The 14,639-nt window shown below is 41.8% G+C and overlaps 1 protein-coding gene across 2 annotated transcripts in view; it reads left to right on the top strand.

Annotated features, from left to right (window-relative positions):
- CDCP1 (CUB domain containing protein 1) overlaps positions 1–13,674 on the top strand; it is a 43,685-nt gene extending 30,011 nt beyond the window's left edge. For both annotated transcript variants that reach the window (XM_082193006.1, XM_082193007.1), the window contains exons 6-9: positions 1,239–1,625; positions 3,954–4,319; positions 6,787–6,874; positions 10,571–13,674. In XM_082193006.1, coding sequence (XP_082049132.1) covers positions 1,239–1,625; positions 3,954–4,319; positions 6,787–6,874; positions 10,571–11,006 — 1,277 coding nt within the window. In that variant the 3' untranslated portion in view covers positions 11,007–13,674. The remainder of the gene's footprint in view (positions 1–1,238; positions 1,626–3,953; positions 4,320–6,786; positions 6,875–10,570) is intronic.
- Positions 13,675–14,639: the final 965 nt, after the last annotated feature.

The following is a 14,639-nucleotide window of genomic DNA, read 5'->3' as shown; positions in this document are numbered from 1 at the left end:
TCCCTAAACAGGGCTGCCTTCAGATGTCGTCTAAAAGTCAGGTAGTTGTTTCTTTCCTTGACATCTGATGGGAGGGCGTTCCACAGGTACAGGCGCCACTACCGAGAAGGCCCTCTGCCTGGTTAAAAAATGACTTAACCCTTTTTGCTAGGTTCCATTTTTTAAAAAAGTATTATAACGCTATAACTATTTCACTGTTTTAATTCCCCCTTTAAATTAGTGGAGTTGACTGTTAAAAAACCAAATAAACTGAAATGACTCCGATCACAAATGTTGTAGTGAATGTGTGTTCGGCCTCAGGTTGTTCATGTGAAATGGACTTTCTCCATATTTTTCTTCTTCTTACCCATGTTTAGAGACCACAATAATAATAATAATTTATAATAATAATTTATTATTTATACCCCGCCCATCTGGCTGAGTTTCCCCAGCCACTCTGGGCGGCTCCCAATCAAGTGTTAAAAACAGTACAGCGTTAAATATTAAAAACTTCCCTGAACAGGGCTGCCTTCAGATGTCTTTTAAAGATAGGATAGCTGCTTATTTCCTTCACATCTGAAGGGAGGGTGTTCCACAGGGTGGGCGCCACCACCGAGAAGGCCCTCTGTCTGGTTCCCTGTAACTTAGCTTCTCACAGCGAGGGAACCGCCAGAAGGCCCTCGGCGCTGGATTTCAGTGTCTGGGCTAAACAATGGGGGTGGAGACGCTCCTTCAGGTATACTGGACTGAGGCTGTTTAGGGCTTTAAAGGTCAGCACCAACACTTTGAATTGTGCTCGGAAACGTACTGAGAGCCAATGCAGATCTCTCAGAACCGGTGTTATGTGGTCCCGGCGGCCACTCCCAGTCACCAGTTTAGTTGCCGCATTCTGGATTAATTGCAGTTTCCGGGTCACCTTCAAAGGTAGCCCCAATCACCTCCATGGGCCTATCTCCTGTGTAGGTGGTGATGACCACATTCCTAGGTACCTTTTTTCCTAGGGAAGGGAGACCTGGCCACCCGTCTTTTGTACACCCCCTGCCATTCTCTAGCCCTAGCCTACAACAGCCCCTTGGTTGACCAGACTCTTAGCAAAATTCGTGGCTCCCCAGGAGGCCTTTTCCCTTGACTCCTCTGTCCCAGACTCATCAAATTTCTGCATAGCTCTTTGATACCCCATATGTCTTCTATGGGTAGCCACCTGCCTGTTTCTCTGGCCCAGAGCCTATGGCTATAACCGTGTGTCTTTCTCATTGCAGTCTGTTGGAATTCCAAAGCCTGCCAGATGAGACCCTTCCATCTGCTTGTACCGCCGTTTCTTGCTGGGCTGCCAATCCTGCTTGACACGTTTACGTGGAAACTCCAGGCCCCGGCAGACACCCTCATAGAAATCAGGTCTCCAGCCTCGAAACTTAAGCAACATATCCCAAACCAGAATCAACTATGCTCTGGGGGTTATAGTTACTCCATTAATGGCAGCGCCCCGGAAAAGGCGTTGCGACTCGGTGTCTTCTGCCCTGGTGGAGCTATTGAGAAAATTCAGATGAAAGACAACATCACTGTAATGCTTAAGACGTATGGCAGAAGGTGGATCAGTGAGACTCTGAAACCGAACCTCACATTGTTTTTTATGCCCGTTATTCAAGGTGAGTTTATTCTGTTTCGCTCCTTCTCCGGCATTCAAAAAGTAAAGAAAGTTAAAATCTGGTATCAGCCCAGTGAAAGGCCCTTTCCCGAACTGATGTCAAATATCCCGAGGTTGAAATGTGGTTATTTTTTTTTTTTGGGGGGGGGGTGTAATATCTGAGATCTAGTAAAATTTGGATTATGGCAAGGAAGCCTAGGTGTTGTCATTCTAAAAGGGTTATATGGTTAAGGATCCACGAGCAAGAGAGGGAGCTTTCGTGGGGTCAAAGTCATCCCTGTGAAAATGTTTAAAACCACACCAAAATTCACTTCAGTTTGAGATTTCGGCAGATGTTGCCAGCAAGGATTTTGAAGCATTATCTGCAATGATTGTCCCTGGACATTTTGGAAAATAATAATAATAATAAAAATCAGATTGCCATAAAACAAAGGGGTGTGATTTGGTAAAGACAGAAGAAAAAATACGGACAAATAATTACTACACGCAGCAGCAAGGATAAAGATCTTCACTTGTGGACTAATAACTTATTGAATGTATTAATACGAATAGAAGTCATAAATATTGCAGCTGTTGAATAAGGGACTATTATTATGATTGGAATAGAATTGGATTAAATAAGACTTTGGAAGCAGAAATATTTTTTTTTAATTAAACCTGTAATTGTAGCATGAGGGGGGCTACCAAAATTATACAATTGGATATTGGATTAATTTATATTTGATTTGGTATTGTGATTTGATATGGATATAATGAAGCGTATTTTGGATTTTTGTAATTGAAAACTAATAAAAATTAATGGGGGGGTGCGGAGAAAAACGAATGGTCTGCTAAAGGGGCATGGGTTTATTTATCAAAGGAGAGTTTAGCATGTCTGCTTGCAGACAGGTTTTGTGGCAGGGCGAGTTTAGATCTTCCACAGCATGTTTCGCCGCAGCTCTAGGATGGCTGAAATAGAGAAGCAGGGAGAATGGAACATGGAAGGGAGAACAAGTTGATTTTCTCCTGCTCTGGAGGGTAGGACTCGAACCGGTTGCTTCGAGTTACAGGAAAGGAGATTCCGACTAAAGATTGGGGGTAACTTTCTGACATTAAGAGCTGTTCAGCAGTAGAATGGTCTCCCTCAGAAGGTAGTGGATTCTCCTACCTTGGAAGTTTTTAAGAAGAGGTTGGATGGCCGTTTGTCATGGATGCTTTAGCTGAGATTCCTGTATTTCAAGGGATTGGTGTTCTGTACATAGTATGCTTAGTGCTAAGGTTTAGTCTTATCAAGGGTGGATAAAAATCAAAGATTTTTTTTTAAATTGGATTTAAAAAAAATTGGATTTTAAAAAATTTAAATTGGATTTTTTTAAAAATTTAAATCGGATTTTAAAAATAAAATGCTTTTGGGGAAAAACCTTTCTAAAGATAGTTTTCTATTTAAGTTACATTATAGTCCAAAGGCTATTCATCAGGAAACAAGGATTTGTTTTAAGTTTTTCATGTGTGCTAAAACTCAGTCTATGGTTTTGTTTAAAAATTGTTTAACCACATCAGTTAACAAACATAGATACATATGCTATAATGTTATTGTTTTAGTTAAATAAATTGTTTAAATTGTTATTAAGGGAATGATTATTTTTCTCCTTCCAATAAAGTACAGCAGAAAAGTTGTCCAAATAATTTCATAATTACCTGTCTTTGTATTTCTACTAGTATAACCAAATCAGAAATTTTTGATATAAATGTAAAAACTACTCTGAAAATTTATTATTCCAAAAACGAAACCTTCATCTGGTTGTAAATATTAAGATTATACCAGCAAGAATGAGTCTTTCTGTAAAAAAATGATCTAAATCAAGTCTTACTGACAAGTGATTTAAATCTATTCGATTTAAATCAAATCCACCTTTGTCTTATCATAAGTTAAGTAATTGTAAGTTAGTTAAGTCTGCTGCAACTGGATTTTCTTATGGACTGTGCCAATCCTGAATGTTTTGGATTTGTGACCATTATGCTCATTTGCCTTCAGTAGCAGTAAAGCTCTGTACAATTGCCTCTGGTCTACTGTTTGGGAAATTCTGCTACATGTTTAAGCTTTTCCTCCACACGTATGACATAGGTGACCAACTCTACAATTCTATGACTCTGAGAAGTGATTCAGTGGGATGTGAAACCAGGCAGATTCCTTTGTGCACAATTTTTTTTAGCACAGCTTAAATTGCAGGATCTGCATGTCTTGGAGATGGCTAAGCTTTCTTTCACAAAGGGTTTATTTTCTCTTGCACGGGGAAGTAAAGGGCAGCAATGACTTTGCACATTTATGGGTTTTTTTGTGCCCCCGCAGAAGAGTGTGTATTCAGCGTTACTCCAGATCCGAAAACCGAAGTTTACCTGCAGACCCCTAACTGGCTGGAAGGTCTGCCTCCTTTCACGTCTGTGTATTGGAACATCACCGTCCCGGCAAAACAAGTTGCGCAGCTGTCGTTCCCAAAGGACCGTATGGGTGTTACTTGTGTACAGAGCCGGGCGAACATCTATATTCAGGAACAGAGACCAAATGCGGAAGAAACTGTACGCCGCGAAGATCAGAAACTACCTAAAACTCTCGATTTGAAGCATCATTTCTGGGTAAACATCACTAACTGTAAGCCAGCGACCAATCAACAACTGAGCATGCAGTTCAGGGTGAAGTTTGTTCAGAAAAAAGCAGGTGAGGTACCACATGTTGTGCGTTGTTTCACAATAGCCAAAGGGAGGTTCCGTCCTGACAATTGTTCATCTTTCAATTCTGTGTTCTTTTCCCATGAACCTACAGAGTTGGGGAAGAACTTTCTACCTGGTTTCAGTCACACAGGGGTTAATTTCCTGGGCTATAGACAGTACAGTGGTACCTTGGTTCTCAAACCTAATCTGTTCCAGAAGTCCGTTCCAAAACCAAAGCGTTCCAAAACCAAGGTGCGCTTTCCCATAGAAAGTGATGCAAAATGGATGAATCCGTTCCAGACTTTTAAAAAAGACCCCTAAAACAGCAATTTAACATGAATTTTACTATCTAACGAGACCATTGATCCATAAAATGAAAGCAATAATCAATGTACTGTGCCATAAAATAAACAAGACAGTGTAGATGATAAAAATTAAAATTCCTTTTTTTTCTTACTTGCACTGACGATAGTCATTGTTTGTATGGGGGGCTTTTATCCATTTCCACAGTCACGCAATCAATCAATCAATCAGTAGCTGAACTGGGTTCCACACAGTCGCAAAAACAAATGAACTGAAAAAGCCTCAAAAACAAAAATGTGAAATAAATGGCAAAAATGAAAGCACAAAACTTAATCCGTTCCGGAACTCCGTTTGACTTCCAAAATGTTCAAAAACTAAGACGCAGCTTCTGATTGGTGCAGGCACCCTGGAAACAATAGCTGGCAACCACATTCAACACTTGGCTTCCGAAAAACATTCGGAAACCGGAAACTTACTTCCGGGTTTTTGGTGTTTGGGAACCAAGGCATTTGAGAACCAAGGCACCACTGTAGTTCCTAGCTGTCAACATGGACTTCCTTCTGTTACGCACTTCTTCTACCTATGTTGAGCATCCTTTCAGCAAGCTTGTATCCCCCAGACCACTGGACCACTTCTCCTGCCAGCCCGCAAGGTGGGGGGGGGGGTGCCTACAAGGATTTGGGAAGGAGGTGTATGTGGGACTCTGTCAGCTCCCAGGGCCCTCGCACAACCTTCCCAGAGCCCTTTAAGCGAGGAAAACCTGTTGGGTGTAAGGTGTAAGGTGCAAGTTTACCTGTGCTTCATTTGTTACCATAAACTGTTAACTTTGTGTAAAATGGGATGGAGCTATCAGAGGACTCTGCTGTATTAGTAAAGAAACAGCGAATGGAACGCACTATAAACATGCAACACCAGATGGCGCCCGAGAGCAGGAAATTTTAGAACCCCGTTTTACATAGAGATTTTTTTCTTATGTTGAAACGATCTCATTTCTGTCTTATTTATGGCGTTTCCCTTGTGTTTATATCCACCCAAACAAAGTTCATATTTTCATGGCGCAACCATGGCAGAAATGTTCAGGGGTGCTTTTAGTGAAACTCCCCGTTAAAACATGGCAACTACTTGTGAACATTGCATATAGAAGGGAATAACTCTTTGCTTTTTTAGTGTATAAATATTCATGGTGCTGAAGAGCAAATCTGGAAGATATTTCCTGTCACAGCTGAACTTTTAAATGAGGCTAGATAGTCATAGCAGTTGAGAGATTATATTATCTAAATTTCTTTTTCTCTTCTATTTGGGATGTCATACGTGGGAACATTTTTTAAAAGAGAGAACATCTTGTGCATGACTCTTTTGCAGTTGCGTAACTTCTTGTGACTTCCCACCACTTCTATTTCTCTCTTCCCCTTCCCACCATCCAGCTGTTAACTACTGGATGGACCGTCTTGCATTTGTTGAAATTCTCCTGATTTACAAGTTGCTGTGTATTTCCTCCCCCTGCCTTCCCCCAGTGTGTGTACTAAATTGCAATAAAAAGGTAAAGGGACCCCTGACCATTAGGTCCAGTCGTGGCCAACTCTGGGGTTGCGACACTCATCTCGCTTTATTGGCCGAGGGAGCCGGCGTACAGCTTCCGGGTCATGTGGCCAGCATGACTAAGCCGCTTCTGGCAAACCAGAGCAGCGCACGGAAACACCGTTTACCTTCCCGCCGGAGCAGTACCTATTTATCTACTTGCACTTTGACATGCTTTCGAACTGCTAGGTGGGCAGGAGTAGGGACCGAGCAACTGGATCTCACCCCGTCACGGGGATTCGAACCGCCAACCTTCTGATCGGCAAGTCCTAGGCTCTGTGGTTTAACCCACAGCGCCACCCACGTCCCTGCTAAATTGCAATATATGGATTTTAGATTGTAAATCTCTCCCAAGTGTTAAATGCATGGCATGAAAGTTCAGTCAGGAGAGAACCCCGCAGCTTAACCCCTTCCCTTCCAGACCCCCTTCTATCTCTCTTTTTTTGTTCCTTTGGATTGTGTGTCTATGTGCACACGCTCATGAAAATCTGGAATGTTTCAGAAACGAGCGAATGCAGTGACTCTGAATCAGGACAAGATGAGCCACATCTCCGACTGTTTATCACTGAATGTCTCACTTTAACTTTTTGCAGGTTTGGCAGTCATCATTGGCGTTGTGGTTGGCGGACTCGCACTGCTATCAACTATCGGGCTTGCCATATTCTGCACTAAGAGGAAGAAGTAGGTATCTCTTGTTCTCAGAGGTTTTCGGCGCAGATTAAAATGTCCCATTTTTTGCCAGAGGCAGACCCAGGTTTTAACAAAGTATTGCAGGCTCCACACCAGGGAACCCTGAATGTTATTCCTTTGTGAACTGGAGCCTTGAACATGCTTCGATCTCTTCCTACTTAAGATGTGACCTGAGCTGTTAGAACTTGCTGTGCCGATGGCATCCGGGGCAGAAATTGCAGCAGGAAATTTGTCGTCCTGGCACACACACTGGCTGCATGTTAACTGGCGCAAGAGCTGTATTTGCACACCTTAAGGCAGGAATGGGCCACCTGTGGCCTAACATAAAGTGCCCTCTGTAAGCAATCAATTCAGACCCCTGGCAGCCTCCCCCAGAAGTCTGTTTTGTAGCAGGAGGTGACTAGCAATGATTTTTAAGGCTGAATTCTAATTGGTCCTCTTGAAAGACAAGTTCTTCCCCTGAGATTTATTTCTTAGTGCTTGAAAACTTGCCAAAACTGTTCCAACTTCTCTCTCCCAATAATGCCTGCTTGTTATGAATCATTTCTTCTCAAAGTAATTTTTTTCCTCATTCCCTGTTTAAGGCGACTCCAATTTAATATAGATGGTTGGTTGAACTTGATGGTTTCCACCACAGACTTGTTGACCTCTCTTCATGCAAGTTTCCCTTTACCAGCACCCACAAATGCCACCCCTCCAAAGCAACCCCCTTGGCTGTCTCGGTCAGAATACAGTCAGGAAGGGAGAGACCCAAGTTTCCCAATTCTCTTCTGCTTGTGGAAGTCACATCGTGATGAAGCAGTGATTCATGTCTGTAGTTTGCCCCCATTCAGAGGCACTTGGGCCAATGTCACAAAGACTTTAGCCTGTATGAACCCTTAGAGTTCTGAATCACGTTTATTTTTAAGATGTGTATATCTTCCTATACTATGTGAATGGGGAGACATATAAAATGAAGTTACACCAGAGGAAATGCTAAAATTAGGGAGTTATCTGACAGCAGCGTTTTTGCGGGGTGGCTATTTCACATGGTTCCCTGTGTGAATATAAAGTGGGAAATTCAACGCTCCATCTTGAGATTTATTATTATTATTATTATTATTATTATTATTATTATTATTATTATTATTAATACCCCACCAATCTAGCTGGGCTTCCCCAGCAACTCTGGACGGCTTCCAAAAGAATATTAAAATACTGTGATACATGTTAGGCTGAGATATGTTAGGCTGGCGGCCATGCAGCCCAAGGCCTTTTTAGCATAGTCCCCATAGCTGTAAAACTCCTTTCCTGTTAAGTTCAGTTCCTTTCCTTATAGTTGTTTTTATTCCACAAAGCTTCAGATCAGAAGAATCTTTATTTGCATCAGTCACTAGCCATAGCCATAGCAATAAAATAAAATAAAATGCACTAAAGATAAGGGTACAGGCTTAGCTATGCAAAATGCATTCTAGAGGTTTACATCAATAATCAAATAACAGATCTTATCCTAATTGCACCTGCTAAACAATTTGCAGATTTTGCTGTCACCTGGTTATCTTCAAGTTCAATTCCTCTCCCTTTAGCTATTTTTATTCCATGAAGCTTCTGGGCCAAATTGAGTGTTTTATACTTGCTGTTGTCTTGGTTAATATAGTCATACCTTGGATCCTGAACGCCTTTGTACTCAGAAATTTTGGCTCCTGAATGCTGCAAACCCGGAAGTGAGTGTTCTGGTTTGCGAATGTTCTTTGGAACCCGAACGTCCAGCGGGGCTCCCGATTGGCTGCAGGAGCTTCCTGCAGCCAGTCGGAAGCTGTGCCTTGGTTCCCGAACGTTTTGGAAGTCGAACAGACTTCCAGAATGGATTCCGTTTGACATCTGAGGTACCACTGTATAAAAACTGCTAATTTTTAAGTTAAAAGGAAGATGATTTATACAGTTAAGTTATTTCAGTTCAGTTGACAGTTGTAATTTCCTGTGCAACTTCAGACTCATCAAACGAGACTCAGCCTGCCAGCCTTTCCCAGTGGCCAGTGTTAGAAACTCAGATATATAAGCTAATTGCCGAATGACAACGTAAACCTTGACTACAGTCACCACAACAGAATGTCTGGGCACTGTTGCTATTAATAATAATAATAATTTCATTGCTATATCACTTTCTATTAAAAATAAAAACTCAAGGAGGTTTATAACACATTAAACCATCAAATAAAACAATCCAGAATAAACCAAACTCAAGTTTCAAGGAAAATGTTTCAGATCCTTCTCTAAGTGCCTTTTTGCTATCGCCATATATTTATATCGCCATATACCTACCTAATTTACATAGCAGAAATACTCTAGGAAGCCAGTGTGGTGTAGTGGTTAGAGTGTTGGACTGGGACCTGGGAGATCAGGGTTCAAGTCCCCACTCAGTCATGAAGTTCACGGAGTGACCTTGGGCCAGTCACAGCCTCTCAACAGGGTTGTTGTAGAGATTAACTGGCGAGGGGGTTGAGCCATGTACTTCTTGGAGAAAAAGGTGGGATATAAATGCAGTAAATAAGTTCTTCTGCTTAACCTTGTTTAAGAAAGCTGGAGGGGCCGGCCGGTTGCAAAACGCCCCTGGCGCCTGGCTAATTTCAAGCACTGCCAGTGACTCCCGAGGGCTAGAGTAAACTTCTTTCTGGACCTGCAAAACAACCAGTGAAACTATCAAGCCACTGGCAGGCTGCAATATGTACATATGAAAGGCAGAATAAATGATGTTCTAAACAAACTGGATCGGCTAACTGGCCAAATGAAAGTGGATATTACAGGGAGTAAAGGTAAACGTAAAGGGACCCCTGACCGTTAGGTCCAGTCGTGACTGACTCTGGGGTTGCAGTGCTCATCTCGCTTTATTGGCCGAGGGAGCCGGCGTACAGCTTCCGGGTCATGTGGCCAGCATGACTAAGCCGCTTCTGGCGAACCAGGGCAGCGCACGGAAATGCCATTTATCTTCCCGCCGGAGTGGTACCTATTTATCTACTTGCACTTTGACGTGCTTTTGAACTGCTAGGTTGGCAGGAGCAGGGACTGAGCAACAGGAGGTCACCCTGTCGCGGGGATTCGAACCGCCGACCTTCTGATCGGCAAGTTCTAGGCTCTGTGGTTTAACCCACAGCGCCACCCGCGTCCCTTCATTACAGGGGGTATTTAGATCTAAATGCCTACCTGGGAGTAGAGGTTGGAAAAGCAGGATTTGGGGTTAGGGTCTAGCGTTTGTCTAAGGTAACAGTTGATCACTCTGGCAAATGTCTGTAGATGTAGACCTAGCTCTTTTTGGGTGGCCGGGCAGAGAATGCAAGTTTATAATTAAACATGACCCTTTTTTATAACTGGTCAAACTAGCACATGCTTCCTAAGCTTTGCAGATCAAAATGATCAAAGAGAAAGTGTGTGTATGTGCAGTACAGTTGTACCTTGGTTTTCGAACAGCTTAGTTCCCAAACGTTTTGGCTCCCGAACGCCGCAAACCCAGAAGTGATCATTCCGGTTTACGAACTATTTTTGGAAGCCGAACGTCCGATGGGGCTTCTGATTGGCTACAGGAGCTTTCTGCAGCCAATCAGAAGCCGCCCTTTGGTCTCTGAATGTTTGGAAGTCGAACGGAGATACGGCTGTAAATGCAAAAACGGCGTTATTTCTAACGTTTCTTGCTTTGTTTCTTTTTTCCACCAGAAAAAAACGGGAAAGCCAGACTCCAGCCATAGGAGTGTATAACGGTAACATCAACACCCAGTTGCCCGGAAAGCAGGGCATATTCAAAAAGAGGAAAAAGAACGAGTCTCATATCTATGCAGTTATTGATGACACCATGGTTTATGGGCACTTGCTAGACGACTCTATGAAACCGGAAAATGCCGAAATAGGTGTGTACCAGCCTTTTACTGGGCCAGTGAGTACGGCCCCTTCACCGCCTCCGATCAGGAAAATATCCAAAGTGCCCAGCATGGAGGAGTCGTCTTTCACGATATTGACTGACAGTGAGATCTATACCTTTGCACAACACAAACCAGAAGAACTCCAGGCCAATGGTGACGTGACTTCGAGTGGTAATGGAAATGTCGGCAAGTCCTTGCTTGAGGAAAATGAACAGGAAAATTCAGAGCTCTAATGTTTATTCAACGGTTCAGATAAGAAACTAAATCTTGCACCCATTTTTCCGTGATTTACCTTTTACAAAAATATTAATAATGAAAACAAAATACTTTGGTTGCTGCAGCTCTGATCCGGTTTTCGAATGAACATGCTCAGACAGTGTATTTCCGTAGCATGTTTTGCAGGGATACAAGTAACTTTGAACATGGAAAAGGACAGCGAGGCTGTATTTTCAGTCGCCGTAATAGCAGACCTGTGTTTTTTAAAAGGCAAGAAGAGATTGCAGCTTAAACGAAGCTGGAGAACTAGGTTGCCAAAAATACCTTCCTGTGTTTCTTGTGAAGATTTCAGCCATACTACAGAATAAAAAATGTGGGTGTGCAGAATGGCATAGTCTGAAGATGGTTTTTTCACACCGTAGCCTTGTCATAGGAATATGACTTTTATTATTTACGTGGATTCACTTCCTAGGATGTGACGAGGATTACACCATTCCTTCAACGGACAATGCCTACAACAACTGAACAGCAAAAGTTATTGTGCTATTTGTGAAAAAGTATTCTACTTCTCTTTTCAATCAGTTGTATGGTGTATGTATATATACAGTTAAGGACATTTCATTTTCTTTCTTTTTTCATCTATAATTTTGTTGTGATTGTCCTCCAGTGATGTTTTTAAAACTAAGACCAGTGTGTCGTCCGGGTTCTTTTTTATTTTTATTTAAATAAAAACAATTATTTAATTTTTATTCATGCATATAACATAGCAGTTTCCACTTTGCCAGCAAATATGCAAATGAAATAATATTGCCAAGGTTCCTGTGCAAAGAAATGATTAGTTCAGCATGAAAGAGGTTTCTAATCTGCGCAACCCTTATAGTGTAAAAACGATAGACTTCAGTGTAAAAAATTCAAAATTATTTATGGGCTTGACCTCGATGGATGTTTGAACAATGTTATGCTCTGAAGACGCGTGAAAATATGCAACTTTTATGCATATGTGCAACCAATGGCTAAGTCCTTGCCTTCAAATATATAAGAACAAGGAAGACAACAATGCCATTTTCATGGCCTGTACAACTCTGGATTTTGGCAGCATAAATTGCCCCAAACCTATGTATTCAAGTGCCTGATTTTGTGGGTAGGTGAGCCGCTTTGTGGAACATAAATAATTGTTGCACACTGTGCTAGACTTCCAGAGAGGCGCCAGCTGGCTTAGTGTGAATTAACTCTTGCAAAGTGATGATTAAACAGAATGCAAGTTAGGAAAGGATGGAATGGCAAAGTTTGCATTTTTTTTAATTGACATAACACTATGTCACTTGACTGAATACGATTGCCATACACAGGCTTCACTCAGAAATATTCAGCAGTTAATACAATGTGGGGAAACATTTCCACTGGGCTTTGTGGCAGCTACTTGACATTAGCATTTCATCTTTGTACATAAGTGTTTGACTGTTGCGCAAGGCCTCTTGCAGAACTCCCATTTACCTCAGCAGTTCTTGAGCAAGGGCTGTGTCTGTGGGCGTGCGCGTGCATCATGCGCAGAGTTTTAACTAGTCACAGAAAACGGATAATAGTTAAAATCCAGAAGGCTGTTCAGTGATGCTGTGCGAAAGCAATGGGGCTTCCTGGGGCATCCTTCCCCAAAGAAGCTGCCTTAACAAGTTCAAGTTGCTCCTGAGACTCAGGTGAAATATCAGCAGTGACTTCTGAGCTGGCAAAAATGAGTAGTGCCTTTTAGTTTTATAAAGAACATTTCTGGATTCCTTCAGAATAACACATTCAGCAGATTTTGTGCCGCCATATAAATTTGTACCACCCAGTTCTTTTCACTCTGTTGTTTAAATGTGTATCAGTTGAAACCAGTAACTCCAGTTTCCATCATTAGCATTTAATTTTCGCATTAATAGTACTTCTAGTCTGTGCATTGGCTCTCGTCACTTAAATTACATACAGTAGTCAGGATGTCTTTTTGCAGTTCATTCTGTGGTCTGTGTGAAATATCTTGGCCTCGTGTTCACTGTTGGGCATCTCCCATTGCACGGTTGTGAAATGGATGAGGCTTGGGTCTCCGTAAACATCATTTTTGTATGCATATATCATACGAATTTGTCCTGGAAGGTTGGACCTATTTTATAAATGGGAAAGTATGTTATGACACTGGGCATTGTCTTGCTAAAGTTGCGTAAAACCTCGTTTCCTGGCAGTATGACTGTTTCTAAAATAATTCCGCCCCCCCCCCGAGTTGTATTTCTTGTAGTCTCTGTGAATGCAGAACACTATGCAATAAAACCTTCATGAGAATTGCAGGCACAGACTGGGGTTGCATAATTATCCCCCAAGTTATTTGTTTTGATGCCACTATTTCTATATGCCGCTCAATAACTTATTCACTGTATATAGTCCTCTTTTTTAATGCTCCATTTGAAGTGTTGTCTTACAAGATGCTGTCATTGTAAATATTTGTGACACCTTTGTACCTGACTGAAATCCACAGTGTTCCTGTTCCACAGTCTTAAAATGCTGTAATTTTTTAATTCCAGGCTGTTTTTTTAAAAAAAATAATAAAAAAAATTCATTTTCTGTGTTTAATGGAGAGGGACATGTTGATGATGCAAAGGGTCGTTTTTTACATGTCTGAGTTCTTCAAAACTGAAATAAAATGGTGTTTACAGTTAACCGCTGCTTACCTGCATCTTAAGTAACTACTGTACTTAACAGAAGGGCTTTTAAAAAAAAACTCCCTTTTTTGGTTTGCTGGTGGCCCCAGATTGGCAGGAATTGTGCTCAAAATGGCATCATTCTAGTGCTGCTTTATGTGAGTGTAATTGGTTATGAATCGTTGGTGAAAAAACAGGAATGACAGCGTACTGTTAACCCGTATCCTCCCTTCTGACAGGGCCATTTCTGCTTAGGGGCCAGCAGTGTTCGAAACTCCCATTGTTCTAGGCGCATTTTGTGACAAGGAAATTCATTAGTGCAAGCAGATTTTGAGCTCTGGGCGCCTAAGATTTCAGATTAAAAAACTGCAGAGTGGATGGAAATGGGGAGCTTTTTTCTGCCTCCCCACTTCCAGCCACACTCTGAAGACTGGAGAAGAGACCCTCTTAAGAATATTAGGGGGGTGGGCAGGGGAAGGACTAGACCATATGAAAAATGAACACAATATTTTAGCTGTAGTTAATTCATTTTCAGCACTGTATTCTTGTTCTAAAAAAGTGTGCCTAGACATTCCATTGTTGCACCCATAACCTCAGTTTCAGGTACCATTTAGCTCCTATCTTTCATAGCTCAGTTTCTAACAGTGGGAGCCAGATAGCTATAATTCCTGCCCTCCCAGAATTCCGTTTTTATTTTCCAACTGACCGTCCCATGGCTTCTAAGCAACCTCAGGCCTCATGCAATTTTCCCCCTAGGGTGTGTGTTCATGTTACCACCTTAGATTCGCATTTAAGACCCTTTTCCTAGTTTTGCTGATTCCTCTCTTGTTTCACAGTGGCCCTGTTATGTTTTCATCTGCTTGCTTATTCAGTGTCAAATTCTTACCTGTAAAGCAAACTGAAAAGTATCTACGAATATATTGGTCTTTCTTGAACAGACGACCGTTCGTCTCCTTGACATCTGAGAGGAAATTAGTCAGTAAA

The sequence above is a fragment of the Podarcis vaucheri genome (assembly GCF_965113315.1).
Source record: "Podarcis vaucheri genome assembly, chromosome: 12".
Classification (NCBI taxonomy): Eukaryota; Metazoa; Chordata; class Lepidosauria; order Squamata; family Lacertidae; genus Podarcis; species Podarcis vaucheri.
Note: the sequence above shows the minus strand (reverse complement) of the source record. Positions and strands in the feature narration are given on the sequence as shown.